The following is a 24646-nucleotide window of genomic DNA, read 5'->3' as shown; positions in this document are numbered from 1 at the left end:
CTACTTCTCCTACCTCTTTTGGCCTTTATTATGTTCATATAATAATAAACCTCGATTGATGAGCAAAACAATGCTCAGTAAGCTTATTTCCCTGTTACAATGTATGTTATTGTTGTCAAAAGTGAGTGCATGGAGCAATTGTCAAACTTGTTAGGAGATTTGTTAATGACTCTTGCTGCTTGGGTCCAATGTGATTGAAATGAAACAGACTGGTAATAAAAAGGGTATTTTTGTATACTTTCATTTTGACATTGACCGGATAAACCGACTCCAGACAACTGCAATGCTGGGCATACGAAGACACTGTTCGTTGATTAGAACATATAGGAGGAGTTAACTGAAAAATACCAAGACTAGAGGGGCTTTTCCACAATAAGAAAAAGTTGACTATTTGTCGAAAAAAAGAAGAAAGTAAAAAAAAAAAAAAAAAAAAAAGAGAGTTGACTATTCTAACGGCTAATTCAAGAAGTCGTCTCCCTCCGGCTAAGAGACTCTGCCTTTGTCAACCTTCAGTTTCAGGGAAGAAGACGAAGATACAAGATAATGGCTACTACTCCGATTAAACAAGTATTACCTCGGAGGATCAAATGTTCTTCTCTCAGCATGTTTCGTTATCTGAGACTGAGAAGGTATAAAAAGGAGAGTGATTTGTTTTATTTGGAAAAAACATCGGAGAGGAGTAAAGTCATGGCCGTTGCACGCCAAGTGTTTGTGCTATTGTCTGTGTTAGTGGCGTGTTGGGGGCTGCAGCAATGTGAGAGTGCTGGGAAGTTCAGCTTCGAAGTTCACCACATTTTCTCTGATGCTGTCAAGCATAATCTTGGGTTTAGCGATCTAGTTCCGGATAAGGGAAGTTTGGAGTATTTCAAGGTTTTGGCCCACCGTGATCGCTTCATCAGAGGTCGAGGTCTTGCCTCTTACAACGAAGAATCCCCCCTCACTTCCGTGGAGAGAAACCTCACAGTTGCAGTTGATTTTATGGGATTGTAATTGCCCTTCTCCTCTTCATTCACAATAATTCGTTTTCTTCTTTTAATGCTAACATAATTTGTGGTATTGGTGAATATAGTAAAGCTTTATGGTATGAATGTCTAATGCTCGACTCCATTGCCTGTTGAATTTTTTTTGTTTGTTTCCATGTGGTTTCAGCCTGCATTACGCCAATGTCTCTGTGGGAACACCAGCTACTTGGTTCTTGGTGGCTCTGGACACTGGCAGCGATTTGTTTTGGTTGCCTTGCAATTGCGGTACTACTTGCATCCGCGACTTGGAAGATGCTGGATTTTCAAAGGTACCTTTCCGTTCCCGAACCAGTTAGACATTTTCTTCAGACTATTTTTTCCGTGACTCATTTCGTTTCTCTTCTTTGACATAGAGTCTACCACTCAATCTATACAGTCCCAATGCATCTTCTACAAGTTCAAGCATTAGATGCAGTGACAAGCGTAGCGTTGTCTTGGATCAAGAGGATGTTCTTCTCCTACAAGTATTTGCCCTTATCAGATTCCCTACTCTAGCACCTCCGTCACTACAGGGACATTGTTACAGGATGTATTGCATCTTGTCACAGAGGATGAGGATTTAAAGCCCGTCAAAGCTAATGTCACGCTTGGGTAAGTAATTGATTCTTTGCCTTTGTCTTTTTCAAACAAACCGTCATTTGCACCTGTTAATGCCATGAAAAATAAGCAACCTATTGAATGAAGTGAGATTCCGGACATGTAAAAAAGTCTATGTCTATTGCATCTCTTAGAACTCATGTACGGCTCCATCAATTGTCCTCTGTTTGAGAACCAAGGAGATGTCAAAGAACTGAACCGTGTTTGTTGTGCAGTTGCGGTCAGAACCAGACAGGTGTGTTCCAGAGAAATATTGCTGTGAACGGTGTTCTCGGGCTTGGTATGAAAGATTATTCTGTTCCGAGCCTTCTAGCAAAAGATAACATCACGGCAAACTCCTTCTCAATGTGTTTCGGGCGTGTCATTGGCATTGTCGGAAGAATCAGTTTCGGAGATCAAGGCTACACAGACCAGGAGGAGACTCCTTTAATTTTTGTTAAAACAACGTAAGTCAATATATATCAGATTAACAGCGCCTAAAGTTTTCTAATTTGTTGTACTATTTATCTACACTTCTGTTTCTATCTCCCATCGTTTTCTTTTTCACATTTTTTTAATGTAAAATGAAAACTAGTACGGCCTATGGTGTGAATGTGACGGGAGTATCAGTGGGAGAAGATCTTGTTGATGTTAGCCTGTTTGCACTGTTCGACACTGGCTCATCATTTACTCTCTTATTGGAGCCAGCATATGGTGTTTTCACCAAAGCTTTAAGTGCGCGGATTAGACTAACCATATATTCTAATACCAGATATGTGTGAAACTTTTCTTCCTAGGAGAAAGAAAGTTTGTACTGTTATGATATATCTGTAATTTTTGTGGATATTGAAATGAAGATTTCTAAGACGAAAGCCTTTCTTCGAAGCTTGTGTTTGTTACATCATATGACGTTCTTTCTTTTACTTTTCCAGTTTGACGATCTTATGGATAACGAACGACGCCCAGTTTATCCTGAGTTTCCGTTTGAGTTCTGTTACGACTTGAGGTCATGCTTGCACTCTTATCAGTGTAGTTATATATGCTTTCCCAATTTGGTAGCACGTTCTTTTAAGTTACTAGTAAGATGGTCTAATCTATACCACATCTAAATTCTAATGCTCGTCCTCTTCACATGCAGTCCAAACGTTACAACCCCCGTAGAGATGACTTTTGTTGGAGGATCCAAATTGACTCTCAAGAATCCGTTTTTTCCAGCACCGTCCAAGGTTTGCCATGGTGTTTAATTTTACTTTATTTCTTGTATTAATGTATCTATTTACATTTTGTTTCTTTGGTTTTGAACACGACTAACAGGAGGGTACTACGATGTACTGCTAGGGTATTCTCAAGAGCATTAATCTCAACATTATCGGACGTAAGTATCTCATTAACCAATTCTGATGGTCTCAACTTTTATATGTATACAATGAGAGTATGTGTCGAATGCAGAGAACTTGATGTCGGGCCACCGCATTGTATTTGACCGCGAGCGGATGATTTTGGGTTGGAAGCAGTCTAATTGTAAGTGATTAAGTCAGGACAGGAAGTGACTATATCTATCTAGGAACAAAGCATTGGTAATGACGTGTTTCGTGTTTATGGCAGGTTTTGAAGATGAAAGCTTAGCATCTCAGTCTCCTCCACCACCAGAGATCGAAGCTCCTCCTCCTGCTGCTTCTGCTACACCGCCCCCAGTCGACCCTCGTAACTCCACCAGAAACTCTGACACAGGCGGTGCAGCCAATCTCATCATCCCTCTTGCTGCTCAATTCCTACTTCTCGTACCTCTTTTGGCCTTCCTCTGAATCACAGAAGCCATTTTTTTGTGTTGCTTTGACCATTTTATATGTTCTATTCATAATAATCAGCAAAAACACAAACATTCATTGGTTTGAGAGTTGTAACCAATGTGTGTTTTAAAAAAAAAATGTTTTGGATATGTCAAAGTGCTTGAAGCAATTGCAAATATGTCAAAAAACAATGTTCATTGGTTTGACCATTTTGTGACCTATTTCACTATAGTCTGTTTGCAAATGATTCTATCTCTGCACAAAAGATGATAGCAGAGGAAACCATCTGTGGGCAAACAACTTCGTCTTGGCAATGCAGCTAGCAACTACACCTTCAAGTACCTTCTGAATCTATATGCCCCATCCACCTCCTCAATCCATGGGCTTTGGTTGGATAATTCCTCCTCTCTCTTCCTGGGATTCTCACTAAAATCTTGAAACATTTAGAGCTCGGCTCAGGTTATTTGTTGCCTGCCCTTTCTCATGTAAATGAAAAACTTAACGGCAGTACATGGATAATGAGGGTTGGGTTCCTGTTAGCTTTATAGCTGGGTCTAGGAATGTAAGTTGTTCTCTTGGCCTCTCTTGAGGTAGTCTTGCTGCACCATGCCTGAGTAACTCTTAACTTGATTTCTTGTCTAGTTGGGTTAACTCTTAACTCCGAGTTTGGAAGTAATTATTTTATGAAGTGAAATATCTAACAAAAGTCAAGTGTGTGTGCACTATAAACTCGTCTAAACCCATGCTTACCAAACCAAAACCAAAATAACAGAGGAGAAGCCATAACACATAGCTAATCTTCAATATACTCCAGTGTCAGCTATCATTAATATCCAGGGACAAGGGGTTTTGAGCTTTTGATTGCTCGAATTACTAGTACATACATACCAATTAAACGAAGTCTTAGTAAATAGTAAATACTAAAAAATTTTAAACTTCATGATAGCAAAAGGAAAAAGATATAGTACCATTGCTCTAAGCAAATGAAAAAGTAAGCAACAAGAAGCTCTCTTATTAGGACAACCAAAAACAAGACTATTTGAATCTATTTCTTTTCCAACGAATCCGACTTGTGTCTTGCTTCAAAAACCCTGGTAGCCTCACTAAACTCGGAACGAAGCTGCATGAACAAGAAATACTATTTTCCGCAGCATTGTCTGTTTCAAAAACTTGTAACTCGTCGTTGTTCTCGCCCATGACTCTGTAAATGTTATAAATATATTGGACATTGAACTCAACACAAATTACGACGAGCCTACCGTTTTTGTCAAGAAAAAAATTTGTGGAAACACGACTTGATGGTGGATGTAACAGCGGAAAATGTGGTCTATCCACGACCATCAATCTACTCCAAGAAGGTAAGAGCCAATGCTTAACCCATATGCATATCTTCCGTGTTTTGTGACATTGCTCCAACACTGAGAGCCTGTCTCCTTTAAATATCTCCATTGCAATAGGATTCAACTCTTCATACCTGAACGGTAGCTGATCTATCAGTTGAAACCTTTCTTTGGCAAAATCAAAGCTTTGTACGAAGGCTGTTGTTGTATGGTCTTCTTCTTCTCGGAGACCAATCCAGTAAGGAGTTCCTCTCAAAGAGAGTATCGACAAGGGTATTTTAAGGACCCAATCAAAAGTACTGATCGGATAATCTATAACCTTCCATGTCTTAGACGCGAGTTGGCAGACCTCAACTCTTGGAGGTCTGTTTCTTGAATTACTAGCACATCGAAACCGTAAGATCCTGTAATCACAAGGGCTGAGGTATCCAAGGCTGTACGCATCATCGTATGCGTGAAAGTCGCTGCCGCATTTGACCCAACTCGTTTCTTTCAGTAAAGGGTTCCGAACCAAAAGCTGGTTGTCCATGACACACAACAAGAGACCGTCGCATTGCACGATCTTGTACACCTTAACACACCGTGCTGGACGAACTCTTCTAAGGCTAAGGTTTTTGATCACCAAAGACGGAGGAGAATCTACCACGTTTTGCTGCTCCTCAATGCTCACGGAAGAAGAAAGATCCAGATTATGGGTGATTATAAACTCATGCTCACCGCTATATCTCATATTCTTAAGGATGACTCTCTCGTCCAAAGTCATACTATTCCAAAGCTTGCATACAGATCTGAACTTGGCAAGATATCTGAATGGAACTCTACAGAGGATTTCCTCTTCCAAATCAGATGGAAGCAGATTCATTGACATCGTCGATCGTGTGACCTAATTGTCAAGAGAGAGATAATTCATATATATATATACATAATAGAAATTGGAAACTTAATAGATTCACTAATAGAATCATAACAATTTTAAAGTTTCCTTTTCTTTATACTTTCCAAAGAGTCATAACGTACAGACTAATTTAAGAAAATATATTCTTCCAATTCTTACCAAAAGAGCAATAATTGACTGACTTTTTAAGGTAATAAGTCAGAGTCGGCAAATTAACAATTTATTTACAAGACTTTCTCATCTTTTTTGTTCTGAGAATCAAGGGAATTACATAGAGAAAAAGGTGTTTTAAATCTCAAGAAGAAGAAAAGGGAAAAAACAGGAAGGAATCAGAAATGGAAAGAAGAGAACCAGAGGAGAAGTTCATCAGTGAGGAGGATGGTAGCGGGTGAAAAGCGACAAAGAGGACAGCAAATCTTGCGGCTGACATTGAACCATGTATCGACGCAGAGACTATGGAACTCATGGGAACAAGGTAGAGACTTGACATGATCTTTTTCCTCCATTCTCATCAGACACACACTACAGCACTCTTCCTCTCTTCCTTCTTGCACTCTTGGGTACATCAAGGCCAACCACTTCTCTAGAACCTTCATCTTCTTCTATTGGTTCTCTCTGCAATTAGCTCTGGTGTTATCAATTTAACAAGAGTGAAGAGAGGCGTGTGTGTTTTAGATAGACAAACATAAAAAGGGGTTGGTCGTCCCTGTTGCGTGATTTGCAAGGCCTTTAATGGATTACAATGCACGTTAAAACACAACCTCTCTCTTTTTTTATGTTCACACACCAACACCAGACCCTTAGACCATGAGCATTGGTTGGGATAAAAACTTGGTCCCTCAAATATTTTAATCTTATTTTCAGAGTTTCTTAATTTTGGTATGAGCATTGGTGTCCCTCACAATTGGTCCCCTGAAAAAAATAATATTATTTTTTATTTTAAAAATTAATTATGTAAATTAAAAAGTAAAATCATATTAAAGTTTTAATTAAAATAAAACATATAACATTAACATTAACATTAAAAATATAAGAAAATTACAAAGTTATAAAAACTTGGAAAAAAACATAACATACAATTAAAACATGAAAAATAAAAACATAAACCGTAAAAACATGAAAAGTAAAAACAAACATTTTATTCTCTGTATAGAATTTTTGTGATTAATCTTCATTATGTGGAAGATGTCCAAAGTTTGTCCAAATATGCTCAATCAAATCTTTTTTTAACTGGTCATGAACTTTTTTATCCTTCATATGTGTTCGACGAGTAATCGTACTGCTCATATTTGAACCCAAACTGGCGGCACCGACGGTATATGTTTGATCCACATCTTCTCCGTCCTGAAATTCAGAAACAATGTTTCGCCAACTGTATGTGTCTCGTTCATCCTCGACAATCATATTATGGAGTATTATGCATGCTCTCATAACATTTGCTATTTTGTATTTATCCCATAAACGAGATGGATTTTTAATAACTGCGAATCTAGCTTGCAAGACTCCAAAGGCACGCTCAACATCTTTCCGCACAGCTTCTTGTTTTTTAGAGAAAAGAGAATTTTTCATACCTTGTGGAAGCCGGATAGATTGTATAAATGTGGCCCATTTGGGATAAATACCATCGGTGAGATAGTACGCCAAATTGTACTCCCTTCCGTTTACAAAGTAGTTGACCTCCGGAGCTTCGCAGCCTTGATACCTTGAGGCCGTATCTCCGAGTCTAGTTCAGTAGGGGTTGCATCGTCTTGATCAGCTGCAGCAACTGGCTTCCTCTTTGTTCTGACTGAAGGTGAGGTGGTGTTGATCGCGTTTTGGTTAAGGAATTTCTGCTCAAACCTTAACAAACACCAACAATGCTCCATTGTAAACTTCGTTTTATAGTCGGAGAAGTATATCTCGTGAGCAACCTTTAATACATCATTCTCAGAATGTCCACTACTGTTTTGTCTCTCAGCAGCTGCATATGCCCCACAGAACTTGTTAGTGTACTCATTGATCTTGAACCACCTCTGTTTACAGTTTATGTTGAGCCCCTGTTCACCCTTGCCTATAGCATGCACAGACTGTGTATAATATTTTTGAACCCTTTGCCAAAAGCTTCCTCCCTTATGTTGATTAGAAATAATCGGGTCCTTGGAAGTATTCAGCCAAGCACTGATCAAGATTTCATCGTCAGCAGGATTCCACTTCTTCCTATCCTTCCTCACAGGTGCCTCTTGTGAAAGAGATACATCCGGGGAATCTTGAGAACTCCAAGGAGGTATGTCGGAAGAAGAGTTTTCTTGGTTAAGTGTCTCTCCTTGACTGTTGAGGAGATCTAAATAACTAGAAGACTGACTGAATGTATTATAATAACTCATAGGAACAAGAGTTTGAGATGATTATGAAAGAAATTGAAAAGATTGTTTGAAAAAGCGAGTAGATGATTGAGAAAGATTGAAAAGAAGCAAGAACACCAAGAACCATATACGAGAAAGAAGAACCAAGATTGAAAAGAGAGAAGATGACTGAGGAAGATTGAAAAGAACCAAGAACCAAAGAACCAAGAACAATAAAGAAGAGCAAGTAGATGGTTGAGAAAGATTGAAAAGCTGCTTCGGTGTTTAAAGGGTGAAATGCTATCAAGTAATAAATTAAAATCATAAAGACCTAACCTTCACCTACCTAAGTCTAATCACAATTTAAGACAACAAATATCAACTATAATAAATAGAGAAGATGTTTTAGGACAACAGCTAGACTTCAACAAGAGTTAAAGTCTAGATAGCTTTACTTAAAGTCTAGACTTCAACAAGAGTTTTAAGAATCGAGTTTGGTTATATAAGAACGTTGACAGTAGCTTTAGTTATAGTCTAGATAGCTTTAGTTAAAGTGTTAAAGACAACAGTCCTAGACATCAACAAGAGTTTTAAGTATCGAGTTTTGTTATATATGATACTTAGAACAGAGATCATCACCAATAACTTTCGTATAATTATAAACTGACTTCAATCAAATACTATGAACTAGTATATACTACGTAGACAACAACACTAGTCTAGCAAATCAGTAAATGAGACAACTACAAACCACAAGTATACAACAAACAACAAGAGGCTTTACCTTTTGTCTCTCTGATTGTTCCAACTTGTTCTGTGATTTCTCCTTATGTGAGGCTTTCATGAGATGAAAGCTGAGGAAACTCATAAACAACAAACAAGTAAAATGTTAGACTCGGTTTAACAAGACAGAATACGGATACGCATGAACAAAGTAGTAATGAGTTTAATGTGGTTGCCTTACCATGTCGACTCGCTTGCTATCACTTACGAAATCCGACCAAAGCAACAAACTTTTAGTTTGCAATCTGCATTAGAAAAAAAAATTGGAACCAACATTACTTGTGGTCATAAAATCAGAAACTAAAAGCAGAACCATAATAAATCCAAACCCTTAATCGAACCCCAATAAACTAAATCGAAACCCTAAAACTAAATCGAATCCCTAAATCGAATCCCTAAATCGTAACCCTAAATCGAAATCAAAAACATATTTTGAAACCCTAAATCGAAATTAAAATCAGAGGGAATTTGTACATAAACACACATACTCAACAATCGAATCAGAACTGAGAGACAAATCGATAGAATCACATAAACAAATCCCTTAAAACCCAAAAAGATAATACATCAAATAAACTCTACCTTGAGGCCGTCGGAAACGAAGCACGAACACAGACCTCTATCTATTGGAACCGGCGAGAGCAAAGTGACGGCAGATTTCTCTATGCTTCAGGCAATTGTCTAGGAAAACACTTGGTCGGAATCAAATCGCCGTCCAAAGAAAGAGAGGATAAAGAAAGAGAGACGGAGATAAAAAAATGAGTCGAACCCTCGATACATTTGGTCGAACCCTACAAAAAAACATCACCAAATAAGACGGCGCCACGTGTAATGGAGGACGGCCGAATTACGTCCCATATTTAGAGACGTTTCTTAGATATTAACATGATTTTGATTTAAATTTGGCGTTTTTATTATGTGGGACGGTGCATTAGGACGCCAATGCACTTGGTCTTACTTCTCACCTTCTTTTTCTCTCTACGTATCACCTTCTTTTGTTTTCTTTATTCATGCACATCACATTCTAAAAACTCTCAATCTGATTCAGATATATATATATACATTGAAGATTCCAACAGAAGAAATACCAAGAAGATAAGAAAGACTCCATAGATATATATATCTCAATTTTGCTATTAAAAACAGTTTTGCTTGTATAGGTAAATGTCTCTGTATCCCATAAAAAAAAAACATTGATTTTGAAACTCCTATCTAAACTAAAATTAGGTCGTGACAGATGAGGTACCTTATCCTTCATTTTCACACCATTTTTAACCTTAAAAAATTGCATTTATCTTCTTTTAAAACAAATTTGCATATATGCACCTGAATTTTGTTTTTCTTATGGGAAAACTCTATTTAAATAATAATCATATAAACAAGTCCACTCGAACCAAGTTTGACTTTGATCCGGCAAAACCGGAAACACTCCGGCTCATTCAGAAGGTTCTGGTAAGGTTTTTACACTAAACGATTTCTTCTCCTTCGCCGCACACCTTCCGAGTCCTTTTGACATAGCTATGATCGTGGGTTAATGGCGATTTCTGAATCCAACCCTGACTCAACAAATCTAAAGATCCTCCAAGCTGGAGATGAATGGCAAAAGCTTCTTCTATTCGCCAATTCGTCACATCCAGATTCATCCCCCCTGTCCCTGGTCTGCTTAAGGGTTTCAAACTTGTCGAAGGTTCCAGTACTATTCTACACCTCTTCCAAGTCCACGCTAGGCTTATCACCTCTGGTAACTTCTGGGATTCTTCTTGGGCTATCAGATTGTTGAAGTGTTCTTCGCGATTCGGCGATTCCAGCTACACCGTATCGGTACACCGCAGCATTGGGAGGCTCGACTGTACTAATTCCGTATTTAAGGCGTATTTGGTCTCTTCTGCTCCGAGACAAGCGTTGGGGTTTTACTTCGATGTAGTCAGATTTGGTTTTTTTCCTGATAGTTACACCTTCGTTTCGTTGATTAGTTGTATCGAGAAGACGTCTTGCATTGATTCTGGCAAAATGTGTCACGGGCAAGCTGTTAAGCATGGATGCGATCGAGTTTTGAATGTTCAGAACTCGTTGATTCATATGTATACTTGTTGTGGAGCTTTGGATCTTGCGAAGAAGCTGTTTGTTGAAATTCCTAAGAGAGATGTTGTGTCTTGGAACTCTGTAATCAAAGGGGCGGTGAGGAATGGTGATATTTTGCATGCGCACAAGTTGTTTGATGAAATGCCTGAGAGAGATTTGGTTTCTTGGAATATCATGATTAGTGCTTATTTGGGTGCTAACAATCCTGGAGTTTCCATTAGTTTGTTTCGTGAGATGGTTGGAACAGGGTTGCAAGGAAATGAGAGTACTTTTGTTTCGTTGTTGAATGCTTGTGGTAGATCAGCTAGAGTTAAGGAAGGTAGGTCCGTTCATGCTTCATTGATACGAAGAGCCTTGTTGAATTCGAGTTTAGTTATTGATACAGCTTTGATTGACATGTATGGAAAGTGCAAGGAAGTAGATTTAGCACGTAGGATATTCGATAGTGTATCCCGTAAGAACAAAGTTACATGGAATGTGATGATATTGGGACATTGTCTACACGGGAATCCTGAAGATGGGTTCGAATTATTTGAAGCTATGATCAATGGTAAGCTCATACCTGATGAAGTAACATTTGTTGGTGTTCTCTGCGGTTGTGCTAGAGCTGGGCTTGTTTCTCGAGGAGAAAGTTACTACACCCTGATGGTTGATGAGTTTGAGATCAAACCAAACTTTGGACACCAATGGTGCATGGCTAATCTTTACTCCGGCGCTGGATTCCCTGAAGAAGCAGAGGAAACTCTGAAGAATTTGCAAGAGGAAGATGTGACGCCGGAGTCTGCAAAATGGGCTAATTTGCTCAGCTCTTCGCGTTTCACAGGAAATCCGTCTATAGGGGAGAGTATTGCCAAGTCCCTGATAGAGACGGATCCTCAGAACTACAAGTATTACCATTTGCTGATGAATATCTACAGCGTTACAGGACGGTGGGAGGATGTTGATAGAGTGAGGGAGATAGTGAAGGAAAAGAAAATAGGACGGATACCAGGGTGTGGCCTTGTGGACTTGAAGGAGATAGTCCATGGACTAAGACTAGGATGCCAAGAGGCAGAAAATGTGATCACCGAGACTAGTTTAGAGAAATCAGTGATTTACTGACATAATTATAAGCTAGTCCCCAAGTCAAAGCATACGTACGGTTGCACCTTTGCCAGATCCTCCTGGCTATAAAGTCATAAAAATTGAAAGCTATTCTTGGGAATGAGCATGAGTTTGGTCTGTTTTTGTAGACAAAGAGTAGTAAAAATTCTGATTTTGAATGGAAAGAGGAGAAAGTTTGGTTTCTGATTCTTTTCTTTGGGGTCAGATTTGCCAATTCTTAGATTTGAGAAAAGCTTTTTATAGCACATTCAATGTGAATGAAGTATGTGTGAATCATGTGATCGATTTACGAAATTGAAAGTAACAACATTTTTTTGTCAGCATCTACTTTAAAGCAAGCGTTGAAAAAAAGGTAAAGTTGGCTAATGAACAAAAGAATAACAAGTTTAAATACTCTGACTCTCGTATACGCTAAGATCTCTAAAAAACATGTTGGGTCAAAATTGAGACTTTTATCTGTAGAATTAAAGCAAGTAGTGAGAAACAAATATGATCGCCGACGACGATGAGAAGTGGCTCGCCGCAGCCATGACCGCCGTTAAGCAAAATGCTTTCTATATGCAGCGCGCCATCGTATCTCTCCTCTCCTCTCTTCTCTTCTTCATCAATCAATTTATTCCATTGGGATCTTCAACCCTAAATTCTGGATTAATTTCTAACGAAAATTCGCAATTACTATGGCAGGACTCCAACAATCTCAAAGACGCTCTCAAGTTTTCTGCTCAGATGCTCAGCGAGCTTCGTACTTCCAAGCTTTCTCCTCATAAATACTATGAACTCTGTGAGTTAATTCACCTTACTTCGCATTTTTTTGGAATTCGGGGGATCAGCAGCTCATGTGTATCAATTTAATTTCCTTAACTGCGATCTGGATTTGTACAGATATGCGAGTTTTTAATGAACTGGGGACATTGGAGATATTCTTTAAGGAAGAGACTGGACGTGGTTGCTCCATTGCAGAGCTGTACGAGTTAGTCCAGCACGCCGGTAACATTTTGCCAAGATTGTAAGTTCAGAGCATATAACATAGTAACATACATTGTCTTATGTACAACTATATAGATATGCCTATATACTCATCAATCGAATTTTCAGGTATCTTCTCTGTACTATAGGATCTGTATATATCAAATCCAAGGATGTTACTACTACGGATATACTTAAGGATCTTGTTGAAATGTGTCGAGCTGTTCAACATCCTTTACGTGGTCTTTTCTTGAGAAGTTACCTTGCTCAAGTTACTAGGGATAAGTTACCCAGCATTGTTTCTGAGTTGGAAGGGTAAAGGTCACACAACTTAGTCTTTAGCACATTTTTTTTTGTTTAAATTAGGAAACACATGTAAAAGAGGCAAGTGTTTTGCTTTTCTCTGCAGAGATGGTGATGCACAAATGAATGCTTTAGAGTTTGTGCTTCAGAATTTTACCGAGATGAACAAATTATGGGTCCGAATGCAACATCAGGTTGGTTGGAATACTAATGATATATTTCTGCTCTCATATTGATCATGTATATGCTGAATATGGTTGCATGCCGTGAGAGTCCAATGTCTGATCATATGCTATTGTCTACTCTGTGTGAATTTTCCCTACTGAACTGAACCTGAGTTGAGACTTTCTGGTATCCAGGGATCTAGTCGGGAGAAGGAAAAACGGGAGAAAGAAAGGAATGAACTACGTGATCTTGTAATACCATTAACTTGTAGCTCATTCTTCTCATCTAGAAATTTTGCGAGCAATGGTTCTAATTATTTTCTGAAAGACACCTTTCTTCCTTTTTGTTTACTGCCTGATTAGGTTGGGAAGAACCTTCATGTATTGAGTCAGTTGGAAGGTGTTGACCTTGGAATCTACAGAGATACTGTTCTTCCTAGAATACTGGAGCAGGTCTGTTTTTTCTCTCTTCCTTTAGATAATTTCAGCATCCAAGCTTCCGTCTAAGTGTTGCGGTATATGAATTATTTATCACTATGTTTTAAAAGGTTGTCAACTGTAAGGATGAACTTGCACAGTGCTACCTAATGGATTGCATTATTCAAGTCTTTCCTGATGATTTCCACCTTCAAACTCTCGATGTATTATTGGGTGCTTGTCCACAACTTCAGGTACTTTTTCATTTAATCGACTACTTCTTTTTATGCAGTTTAAACAAAAAAAAAGTTAAGACTGTTAATAAACCTCATCCCATCGGAACATGTTTTCCCATTTTTCCCTTTTGTCATTTTGTTTTACAGCCGTCTGTTGATATCAAGACGGTCCTTTCTGGTCTAATGGAAAGGCTTTCAAACTATGCTGCATCTAGTGTGGAAGCATTGCCTAATTTCCTGCAAGTAGAAGCCTTTTCAAAGTTCAATTATGCCATTGGGAAGGTAAATCTTGCATCTAATTTATGAAGTCAAAAGGATAACTGAAATTGGCACTTGAATATAAGTTTAGTTATTTCGGTGGCTAGTATTAGAAACAGCTGAAAATCTAGCTTAATCTCAAAGGTGTTGTGAGATTATTGTGTAATTTATGTTTCCCTACCTGCCTCTGATTGTATCACATTGATAATCTCTTCACAGTTGTATTTATAAACAGTTGATTGATTCTGCCTCAGGTTGTAGAAGCACAGGTGGACTTGCCAGCCGCAGGATCTGTAACATTGTATTTGTTTCTTCTGAAATTTACTCTCCATGTCTATTCGGATCGTCTGGACTATGTGGATCAAGTTTTGGTATAATGCTTTCTGAGCATGTATAAGCGTGTTAAGTTTATTCATGTGTAGTACTTTTTTTAGATGCATAAAGCAGTTCTGATTGTTGCTAATACGCATTGTTGTCTCTCTTTTTTTCTTTAGGGATCTTGTGTTACCCAACTATCTGCAACAGGAAAGCTTTGTGATGACAAGGCAGCAAAACAGATCGTCGCGTTTCTTAGCGCTCCGTTGGAGAAGTATAATAATGTTGTAACTATTTTGAAGCTTACCAACTTTCCTCGAGTAATGGAATACCTTGACCATGAGACAAACAAAGCAATGGCAATTATTATAGTTCAGAGCGTTTTGAAAAACAATACTCACATTTCTACTGCTGATGAGGTGTTTGTTTCCTTCCTCGATTCAGTTTCTTCTTTTTAGCATTCTCTATTGATGTGGAGTTTCCTTTTATTGTTTGTTACAGGTCGATGCATTCTTTGAACTGGCAAAGGGTCTCATCAAGGATTTTGACGGAGCAATTGATAATGAGGTGTTAGAATGTTTGTTTGTCAATTCTTATTGCATTTGTATATACAGTATACTAGTCACTCGAAAGAGTTGTTTTCCTTTAGATAACTTACACTTTCAAACTGGATGAGTTTTAGATTGATGAAGAAGACTTCCAGGAAGAGCAGAACTTTGTTGCACGGCTTGTTCACAACCTCTACAATGATGATCCAGAAGAAATGTCTAAGGTGTGTGTTATGATTAATTGAGGTGTTACTATCAATGTGGCCTGTGTGTACGATTCTAAATTCGTTTACCCAACTACAGATTATTTTCACAGTAAGGAAGCACATCCTGACTGGAGGACCTAAACGTTTGCCTTTAACTATACCAGCCCTTGTCTTTTCCGCTCTCAAGGTCTGTTTATTTTTTACTGATCACTTCTTCACTCAATCTCCAAATTGGAAAATTTAAGCTCAATTAAATTTTTTGGAATGATTGTGTCGTTTCCAGTTCTTTTATGGATTTAATAGACATTTTGTTTGAATTTGGAACTTTTGACATTGTGTTGACAAACATGTGCAGTTAATTCGGCGACTGCGAGGTGGAGATGAAAACCCATTTGGAGATGATTCATCAGCAACACCAAAGAGAATTCTACAGCTTTTAAGTGAGGCAAGTGTACATACATATTGACTGTTATAAAGTAGTGAGGACAGTGCCTTGCTAACATCACTGGCTTTGTCCCGTGAAAAATAGTATTTATTTTTGCCAGAATAATGATGCCAGTCGATTTTGAATCTCAACTTTTTACAGACCGTGGAAGCTCTATCTGATGTTTCCGCACCTGATTTGGCATTGCGCCTCTACTTGCAATGTGCTCAGGTATATGATCCTTTGGTGTATCCATTATCAAAAGTTCAAAACCAACAATAGATGTAGTGCATGAGCTGAAAAATTACTTGCTATTTAATCCTCAGGCAGCAAATGACTGTGAGTTAGAAACAGTCACTTATGAGTTCTTCACAAAGGCATATCTTCTGTATGAAGAAGAAATTTCAGTAAGTGAATATTTTAGGAGGCTACATGCAACGTTCTGCAAGGAAGACCTTGACGTTGCTTAATTTTGGGTGTTATAGGATTCAAAGGCTCAAATAACAGCACTACGCTTAATAATAGGGACACTCCAGCGGATGCGTGTATTTAATGTTGAGAACAGAGATATTCTGACTCACAAGGCGACAGGGGTATCTTTCCTGACAAACCAGTTGAGTAAGTGAGGGCTACATTGAATACTAACAAGGCTAAATTATGTTGTTGTAGTACTCTGCAAGACTCCTTAGGAAGCCAGATCAGTGTAGAGCTGTTTATGAATGTGCGCATCTCTTCTGGGCTGACGAGTGCGAGAACCTGAAAGATGGAGAGAGGTATGTACATATGATTGTATACTGTAAAATCTCAATGTTAAGAAGGGAAACAATTGAGGCATACTGAGAGTTAGTCATTTTGTTGGGAGACCAGGGTTGTGCTTTGCTTGAAAAGGGCACAAAGAATTGCAGATGCTGTTCAAAAAATGACCAACGCATCCCGTGGTACCAGTAGCACTGGGTCGGTGGCTCTATATGTTGAACTTCTGAACAAGTAAGTTACTCGTTTTAGTTGCACCTGTATATGCTACAAAATGTTTGTAATTGAGTACTTTGCTACCACTTTCTCTTAATGGTTTTTATGAGTGAATGCAGGTATCTCTACTTCTTGGAGAAAGGAAACACAAAAGTAACAGGCGATACAATCAAGAGCTTAGCTGAATTAATCAGAAGCGAGACGAAGAAGGTTGAGTCAGGCGCAGAGTCGTTCATAAATAGCACTCTACGTTACATCGAGTTTCAGAGACAGCAAGATGGTGGCATGAGTGAGAAATACGAGAAAATCAAAATGGAATGGTTCGAATAAATTTCTTTCCTGTATTCTTTTAGGCTTCTCTCATCTTGTTGCAAAAGCATGAAGAATCATCTTGAGAAATAAAACTTGTATCATACTTTTCTTTTCCTAGTTACAGTCGCTCTCTACCAATAAACATGTTTGCAAAGTTTGAAACATTAACATACAAAATATGACTCAAAAACGCTTTCAAAACATGGGGTGTGTGTGTAATTGTGCATAGGACTGAATTGTAGAAGCAACAAAAGAGGATGATTCAGACAAACTCCATTAATATTAAGAACAAAAAAAGACCAATCAAACTTGGGTGTCTGTCGATTAACACATTGATTCATTCATTGTTAGAACATTAATATACCAAAACCAAATACATAAAAAAACAGAGATTTCCAATCATAGAATGGAGCAAGCCTTCTGCGCTTTGCTCTTCTTCTTCTTCTGCTTTGGCGGTTGCAACACCACTCGGATGGCTGCGTCAAAAACCGCCTTCACATTCTGCAAAAGCTCACATAATCAACATTAGCATTGAGCCATTGACATTGCATAAGAAATTTGTCCCAAGAGTAGACTAGCCAATATATACCTCTTGAGTTTTGGAACTGCATTCGATGTAAGTAGGTGATCCTATTTGCTTCCTCAGCTCCTCACCCTGAGCAGTAGTAATCGGGACAGCGCCAGGATGGTCGATAAAGAACTGTTTATCATCTCGAAGATCTGGAGAGGAGGAGGAGCAACACAAACTACTCAGTCACAACTAGTAGTAAAGCAAAGGCATAGATCAGGAAGGAGAAAACACAAATGAAAAATCTCACCAAGCTTTGTTCCAACAAGGACGATGGGGACACCAGGCGCATAATGTTTCAACTCCGGGATCCACTGCAAACACGCCACCATCGTGACTTTATGAGAGAGTTCACTATGTGAAGATCCCAATAATATGAAAGAATGATTGATGGATGCTTCTTATACCTTTTTGGAAACGTTTTCATAACTGGCTTTACTGATAAGAGAGAAAGCCAAAATGAAAACATCTGCTCCACGGTAACTCAGTGGTCTCAATCTGTTGTAATCCTCTTGCCCTGTTTTTTCATACCCAATTTTTCAATATCTTCAGATCCAAATTTTTATTTTGAAACAAAAAAAAAAACCATTTCTTGAAATTTCAAAACAAGAACCTGCAGTATCCCACAATCCAAGATTCACGGTGCTTCCATTAACAACAACATTTGCACTGAAATTATCGAAAACGGTAGGCACATAATCCTGTATATTGTAAAAAAAAACCCAAAAAAATGAGATGGTGTTGTTGTGATAATGAAACAAGGAAACATAAAACGATGAGGAGATTGGAACATAACCGTAGGGAAAGTGTTGCTTGTGTAAGAAATCAACAAACATGTTTTTCCGACAGCTCCATCACCAACCGTCACGCACTTTACGAATCTCGAAGCACTCATTTCCCCCCACCCTCAAAAGATTATTAATTTCAGGGAAAATTAACAAAAAAGATTTAGCCTTTTAGATCTTCAGAAGGACTATAGAAGACAGGCCTGGAATAGGAGATTCTTGATATTTGTGTTAATCGACCATCTGGGCATTGCGGATTCGGAAGGAGCGGACTTTGTCCCAAAAAATTGAAAACCCTATTTACCTAAAGAAAAGAGGGGAAAAGCAACAAAACCAAAAAACAAAAATGACAAGAAGAAACGAGAAACAAGAGTTTGTTAGTTAGCTTTGGCCGGGAAAAATGGAGTTGAAACGTTCCTTCCGCTGGCACAAAAATAATCAAAAACTTTTTTTTTTTCTCTTCTTTCTCTATTTACCAGACTATTTGGGGATTTCCTCTTTTAATAGCTTTTCAAAACAAAACAATACAAAACTTACCAATCGATTTTGTTGTGTTTATTTATGGGAAATTAAATTAGGGGACTTGTCTTCTTCTGCCGCCCAAACGAATTCTCTCTCTCTCTCTCTCTCTCCCTCTCTTTTCTTCTGTTGCGTATACAAATCATGTGAGTGTTTAAGTTATCATTAAACTTGATTTCTTCTTTAAGCAATGTCCTTAATTAACTAACTCACTAACTAACTATAACAAACAAACAATTTCCAAAAGTTAATTATAGGTTGGTAGGTCACCTCCTTATGATTTGACATGACCATTTTTGCATTGGGACATTGTTGTTCTCTTGTAAATATGTAATCTTTTTTTTTTCCTGAAGTCTTTTCAAATCACTATTAAAGAAGTACTGCCGACTCAGAGGAGGATACCTGCCAGGCTGCAACAGCTTCTCCATGCAGCATTCTCTATATCCAAAGCCAGTTTATGTGGCCTGCAAGAATAACGGATCAGAAAAGTAAAGAAAGCTATGCATGTCACATAGATCACTAATGAGTATAATAATCTACTTAATAGGCTGATAAGCATCACTAACAAGGATTACAAAAGTTTATGCAAAGATAAGAGTATGGACAAGCTAAGACTGAGGGGAGACTTCTTTCCTTGGATCTCAACACTGACATCAAAAAAAGGAAAAAGTCTCAATGCATGACTGTAATATGATGCCTACATATACGAATACATGATTCCAAGTTCAAGGTTAATTTCTCTCAAGCCAGTATCTTGGACGAGGTTCGTATCACTTCTTGTAAATGGGGCAATCATGTGAATAATCAATACTTTAGGGGTCTATCAACAAATCAGACATTCTTCAACGCCAACTCCCTTTCTGAAAAAAATTTGGCACACTCTCTTCATCACCTGTTGGTATGATCGATTAAGGTTGGTTTAGGGTTTCCCGATCGGCCTATATCTGAATTTCACAATGGCGAATCGAATCTTTGATGAAGAGCAGTATCAACATCATCAGCAGCAACCAAAGTGGACGCCTTTCTTAACGAAGCTACTCGCAGATCTATTAGTCGATCAAGTCCTTAAAGGAAACAGAGTGAACAATTCTATCCCTAATAAAGCTTGGAACTTTATATCCTCTGAGTTTTACAAAACAAGTGGTCTTAAATGGGGTAAAGAACATCTCAAGAACAGATTCGCTCTTCTCAAACGCCAGTTTGCACTTGTTAAGTTACTACTATCTCGAGATGACTTCATTTTTGATGAATCCACTGGTTCTCTTATCGCCACTGATGAAGCTTGGGACCAATATGTAAAGGTCTTGTCTTTTTAACCTTATGCTCAGAGTCAACTTTGATTCATCTTCTATTCTGTTTTCCTGATCTTTGTGGTATCTTAAGACTCAGGAGTATCCAGATGCAGAGGACATAAGAACAATTGGTTGTCCAATCTACAAGCAGCTCTGCCAGATATTCACAGAAGATTCCATGACCAATGGGAAACATGAAGTATGTTCATCTGAGTATGATGATACTGCTGCAGTGTGTTCTCCTACTCCTAAGAGAAGGCGCAGAGGTGTGGAGGCTTCTATTGCCAATGCTATATTTGAAATGGCAGCTGCGTCGAAGCTGCGGACTACTGCTTTGATGCAGCTGAGTAGGCGGTTCTCTCTTTCCGAGTGTATCAGAGAGCTAGATCGTATTCACGGCGTACCTGAGGATGTTTATTTTGCAGCACTCGAGTCCTTTAATAACGCAAGTGTAAGGGAGACGTTCTTGTCTTTGAAAAGTGACATGCGCTTGGCCTGGCTTCAATGGAAGTGTGCCAAGAGCTGAGAGTTAGTTACATCTCTATACATGGATCAGAAGTAGTTGACTAGATGAAGTTTCAAGGAATGGTTCAATGAAAAGTCTTCTAACCAATTTCAAAAAGATAATAAATAGCATAAACTCAACCTAACATTTTACCAAAAGGTTGGTTTGGAACAAACAAAAACAGAGAGCAAATGGTAAAACAATTTGTTAGATTTGTTATTCTCTAAGGGAGCAACCTCTTGACCTCCTCTTGATCCTCACCGATGCTCTTAGCTTCATTGTACACAGACTCAAAGGCTTGCATACACACACTTGAGAACCCAACCATTGCCTGAAACACATGAGGGAATCCCATCTGCAAGTTATTTAGAGTCATGGCTCTAGTCACGCTCACTGACTTCTCATGCTTACTCTTCTCTTCTTCTGCCTTTCCTTTTAGCATCTCAACCTTTACTCTCTTCTCTACGACAGGGTTCGTTTTCCTGCTCTCAGGCACTGAATATGGACTATACTTACTTTCGAGCGCTCTCAGCGCAGCTGATTTCTTCTCAAAATCTTTTAACATAGCTTCTGTTCTCTTCTTCTGCTTATGCTCGTCGGCCTGTTGAGCCACAATTCCATGGACTGCAGTTAGAAAGCTCTTGATCCCTTCAGATGCTACTTTATCAGGGATACGATCGATAGCCAAATGCCATTCCTCACAGAAGCTGTAGATCTTTGACTCGTAGCTACTCTTAACAAGTGGGTTCTTGCTGAACTGGAACAAACTTAACCTGAGCCAACCCGTGAGAGATTGGATGTAGTCACGCTGAGCCTTGACTAAATTGCAGAAAGAATGATGCCATTGTTGGATCTCGAGCTCAAGCTGAAGAGTTGATTGTCTGTGAAGCTCGGATGTAGGTTCAGTGGATGGAATGGTGTTGAGGTACTTAAGCTGCTGAACAATATGTGTTTGAACCTGGTGGCTCTCGTACATACTCCTCCACATACACATTAGCCTACAGTACATCATACAAGAACCTTTGTTCACAACATAGACCAAATGAAGGAAAATGAAGCAATGGTATATACACACAACTAACCCTTTAACAAGCTCGACGAGCTGAGGATAAAGCTCGGTCTCTCTGAGCTTGATGATCTCGTTAGAAGCGCTTTGGATGGCTTGTGAAGAAACTGAGAGTTGAGATTCTAACTTCTCAACGTCTTTCTTAGCCTTCTCAGTCTTGAGATACTCAGCTCTCTTCATCTCAAGCCTCCTCACTTGCTCCAATTTCTTCTCATGCTCCATCTTTATGCTCTCTGCATTCTGCAAAAACCCACATTCACAGAACAACCAACACAGTCACTCAATCACTGACTCTGCTTGGCAATATATTTGTGTCAGTGTCACAAGAGTCATTATAAGAAATTAAGTACACACGTGGGTCTCTTACACTATCTGCTCACGCTTGGACCCACCACAAGCCTTTAATGCCACACACATGAATCAAACAAATTCCAAAAAATAAACATTTATCCATATTTGGATAGAAAAACTAAGCAAACCAATTTCTAAGATTCAAACTTCAAAAGTGAATAAAAAATTGAATTTGGAGAATAAAACATACTTCCACGAAACTAAACATCCACACATATACATCCAAAGTCTAAAAACTGTTCAAAAAAGATTGAAACTTAGTCAATGAAATGAATGAATACCTTGACCTCTTGAAAAAGTTTCTTCTCCCAAGCATAGAGTCTGTCCACTGTAGAGGAATGGCTACCAACAATGCAGTTTCCTCCAACTACTACTCCTGCGGTTCTGTATTCGTTTAACTTAGGAGCAAACCCCCTTGTCCAAAACGACGTCGGATTCAAATTGCATTCGTAGTTACTGTACATTTTCCCTGGAGACACACACAAATCAAAATCACTCAGCCACCTTAAGTAATCGTGAAGAAGACAAGAGCTTGATTGTTCACCTGGTTTGGTAAGACCAGAAAAGGCAGTGATGGAGGTTGAGATTTCAAGGAGAGAAGAGAGAGAAGCACCAGAATCTGCAGCTTTAAGGAAATACTCATCGACTTCTTTAATAATCTCCATTAGATCTTTACCATTCCTCGACACCACAACTGCTAACTCACTTCCCGTCGTCGTCGTTGTCATTGTATCTTTAGAGAACCCACTCACTACAGACGAAGCTTGAGGAGTAGCTGTCGTCGGAGCAGTCGTGACAGCAGCGTCAGAACCAGTTCCGGTTCCTGTCGCGGTTCTTGTTGCGGTGGTGGTGGTTGTGTCTTCCTCCCACTCTTCCTCTGAGGAAGAAGGAGGCGGCGGTATAAACGGATCCCAGAAGTCCCATGTAGAAGAAGGCGGAGGAGGAGGAGGTGGAGGCGGCGGCGGAGGAGGAGGAGGGAGAGCGGATGAATTGGTGGTGGAGGTCCAAGTAGTGGTTTCTGAACCAGGGCTAAGAGGAGGAGGAGGAGGACGCGGCGGAGGTGGAGGAGGAGGAGATGGAGATGGAGGATGGTTGTGGAGGTGAAGAGGAGTTTCTTTGGAAGAGAAGTGAACAAGGGAAGAGCCGACGGCGCGTAGAGAACGGAGATAAAGCGCGTGAGAGACAGAGAGAGTTTGTCTAGCTTTGACAAGCTGTTTCAAGTACCTCTTCCTTGCTTTGCAACGAGACACTATCTCTTTGCTATCTATCCTTGACTGACAACAACCCATTTCTTCAACTACTCTTCTTGTCTGAAAATGAAAGTGAAAAAATGAGTCTTTCCTCTTCTTCTTCTTCAACCATGCATCTCTTCTTTTTCTCTATGTTCTTATCTCAACAAATCTCACACTCTCTCTACCCACAAACCATTTCTTTCTTCTATGTTACCTCGTTTGTGTCAAAAAAAAAAAAAAAAAAAAAAAGAAAAGATCTAAGCTTTGTCTTGATCTAAAACTCAAAGAGTTTAACTTAAGGATTTAGATGTTGAAGGTTAGATGATTTTGGTATTTTAAGAAGAAAGAAATTTAAAGAGTTTTTTAATGGCAAGTGAAGGCCACTTTGGCTTCCCTGTGGAATGTAGTTGGAATTTGAGATTCTTCTTTTTTCAGTTTTAACCTCACACACTCACCATTTGGCTTTGGTCGGAGAGCCCTTTCCCCCAATAAAATCACTTCCTTTTTCCTTTTCATTTCTTCCAAAAACAATCCGTTTGACCACAATAACCTTTATTTCTTCTAATTTTTACAGCCATATACCATATACTCCATCTGTCTCACAAAGATTGATGTTTTGAGATATTTTTTTATCCCACAAAGATTGATGTTTTGTAGATTTGAAGAAGTACTCATTGAAAATATTTAAGAATTGTTATTGGTTTAAAATTAAATAATATTCCTTTAATCAAAGAAAAATATATATTTAAATTTAGTAATCATTGTTTTCTTAAACTGTGTAAAAGCTTAAAACTTCAATCTTTATGAGACAGAGGGAGTAATAGATTATAGATATATCAAATTCTGTTAACAATAATATACTTTTTGCCTTTTTCTGACAGTCAAAGTGTACATGACTCGAATTAATGCTATTACCAAAAATGCCTTAATTTCAAATAGGGAGAGAGATTAAGGAAAATACAAACAAATACTAGTACTACTTGTTTCACACCGTTTCATTTGCCGTGTTAAAAAATAAGGGCACGAGGGGTAGGTACTAACCGGAAGTAAAGACAATTTCAACGGCTGTATTTCGACAAGTGGAGTGGGCAAGCGTTTCTTTCTATAACTTGGGGAGCACAAGGGGCCAAAATTCATATAACGGATACTAGTTTCCCCTAATTTCTCTACTCTCTTAACCACACTAGTTTTGTATGAGTGATGTGTGTGAATCCAAAGAATAAAGACTTTAACCACTGGATTAATGGTAATTTAGTAATCAGATTTGTATAGATTAATGGGAGAGAGTCACAATCAA

General features: G+C 38.7%; 6 protein-coding genes across 14 annotated transcripts; 4 read left to right on the top strand and 2 right to left on the bottom strand.

Annotated features, from left to right (window-relative positions):
- Nucleotides 1-501: 501 nt before the first annotated feature.
- Nucleotides 502-3591, top strand: LOC104711676 (aspartyl protease family protein 1). The gene is given in 11 exon segments (XM_019230319.2): nt 502-986; nt 1150-1291; nt 1376-1447; nt 1450-1613; nt 1835-2065; nt 2194-2335; nt 2531-2604; nt 2737-2824; nt 2913-2973; nt 3048-3119; nt 3204-3591. Coding segments are annotated over 11 exon segments (1689 nt in total). The 5' UTR covers nt 502-543; the 3' UTR covers nt 3404-3591.
- Nucleotides 3592-4166: 575 nt separating this feature from the next.
- On the bottom strand, nt 4167-9746 carry LOC109126603 (glutathione S-transferase T3-like). 7 transcript variants are annotated; one of them, XM_087467207.1, is made up of 5 exons: nt 9310-9557; nt 8909-8972; nt 8729-8798; nt 5975-6535; nt 4167-5611 (listed from the first exon to the last, which is right to left on the bottom strand). In XM_087467207.1, exon 5 carries the CDS (start codon nt 5594-5596, stop codon nt 4424-4426), a length of 1173 nt encoding a protein of 390 aa, XP_087323333.1. In that variant the 5' UTR covers nt 5597-5611; nt 5975-6535; nt 8729-8798; nt 8909-8972; nt 9310-9557; the 3' UTR covers nt 4167-4423. The 7 variants fall into 7 exon arrangements, 6 of the variants coding, with proteins under 6 accessions (XP_087323333.1, XP_087323331.1, XP_087323332.1 ...); XM_087467205.1 differs by lacking the exon at nt 5975-6535 and having other exon boundaries at nt 9310-9647; XM_087467206.1 differs by lacking the exon at nt 5975-6535 and having other exon boundaries at nt 8729-8807.
- Nucleotides 9747-10323: 577 nt separating this feature from the next.
- LOC104715544 (pentatricopeptide repeat-containing protein At3g51320) lies at nt 10324-12233 on the top strand. The gene has a single exon (XM_010432939.3). It carries the CDS (start codon nt 10324-10326, stop codon nt 11908-11910), a length of 1587 nt encoding a protein of 528 aa, XP_010431241.1. The 3' UTR covers nt 11911-12233.
- A 113-nt stretch (nt 12234-12346) lies between these two features.
- LOC104711673 (vacuolar protein sorting-associated protein 35C) lies at nt 12347-17173 on the top strand. Of its 2 annotated transcripts, none has more exons than XM_010428384.3 (21): nt 12347-12486; nt 12598-12694; nt 12796-12919; nt 13009-13194; nt 13289-13376; nt 13542-13598; nt 13710-13799; nt 13895-14017; nt 14147-14281; nt 14512-14628; nt 14752-14991; nt 15074-15139; nt 15255-15344; nt 15424-15513; nt 15682-15771; nt 15913-15981; nt 16077-16157; nt 16236-16343; nt 16420-16523; nt 16618-16737; nt 16839-17173. In XM_010428384.3, the coding sequence occupies exons 1-21, from the start codon at nt 12403-12405 to the stop codon at nt 17047-17049; spliced, it is 2370 nt and encodes a 789-aa protein (XP_010426686.1). In that variant the 5' UTR covers nt 12347-12402; the 3' UTR covers nt 17050-17173. The 2 variants fall into 2 exon arrangements, with proteins under 2 accessions (XP_010426686.1, XP_087323328.1); XM_087467202.1 differs by having other exon boundaries at nt 14512-14648.
- A 116-nt stretch (nt 17174-17289) lies between these two features.
- Nucleotides 17290-23828, bottom strand: LOC104711672 (rac-like GTP-binding protein ARAC11). 2 transcript variants are annotated; one of them, XM_087467204.1, is made up of 9 exons: nt 22662-23828; nt 22399-22586; nt 21783-22006; nt 20945-21698; nt 18213-18300; nt 18007-18116; nt 17850-17913; nt 17621-17751; nt 17290-17532 (listed from the first exon to the last, which is right to left on the bottom strand). In XM_087467204.1, exons 1-9 carry the CDS (start codon nt 23404-23406, stop codon nt 17431-17433), a joined length of 2406 nt encoding a protein of 801 aa, XP_087323330.1. In that variant the 5' UTR covers nt 23407-23828; the 3' UTR covers nt 17290-17430. The 2 variants fall into 2 exon arrangements, with proteins under 2 accessions (XP_087323330.1, XP_087323329.1); XM_087467203.1 differs by lacking the exons at nt 20945-21698; nt 21783-22006; nt 22399-22586; nt 22662-23828 and adding an exon at nt 18396-19038.
- LOC104715543 (L10-interacting MYB domain-containing protein-like) lies at nt 19743-20946 on the top strand. Its single transcript, XM_019230021.2, has 2 exons — nt 19743-20204; nt 20293-20946. Exons 1-2 carry the CDS (start codon nt 19860-19862, stop codon nt 20719-20721), a joined length of 774 nt encoding a protein of 257 aa, XP_019085566.1. The 5' UTR covers nt 19743-19859; the 3' UTR covers nt 20722-20946.
- Nucleotides 23829-24646: the final 818 nt, after the last annotated feature.

Source organism: Camelina sativa, chromosome 9 (assembly GCF_030686135.1).
Source record: "Camelina sativa cultivar CO46 ecotype springtype chromosome 9, ASM3068613v1".
Lineage (NCBI taxonomy): Eukaryota > Viridiplantae > Streptophyta > Magnoliopsida > Brassicales > Brassicaceae > Camelina > Camelina sativa.
Note: the sequence above shows the minus strand (reverse complement) of the source record. Positions and strands in the feature narration are given on the sequence as shown.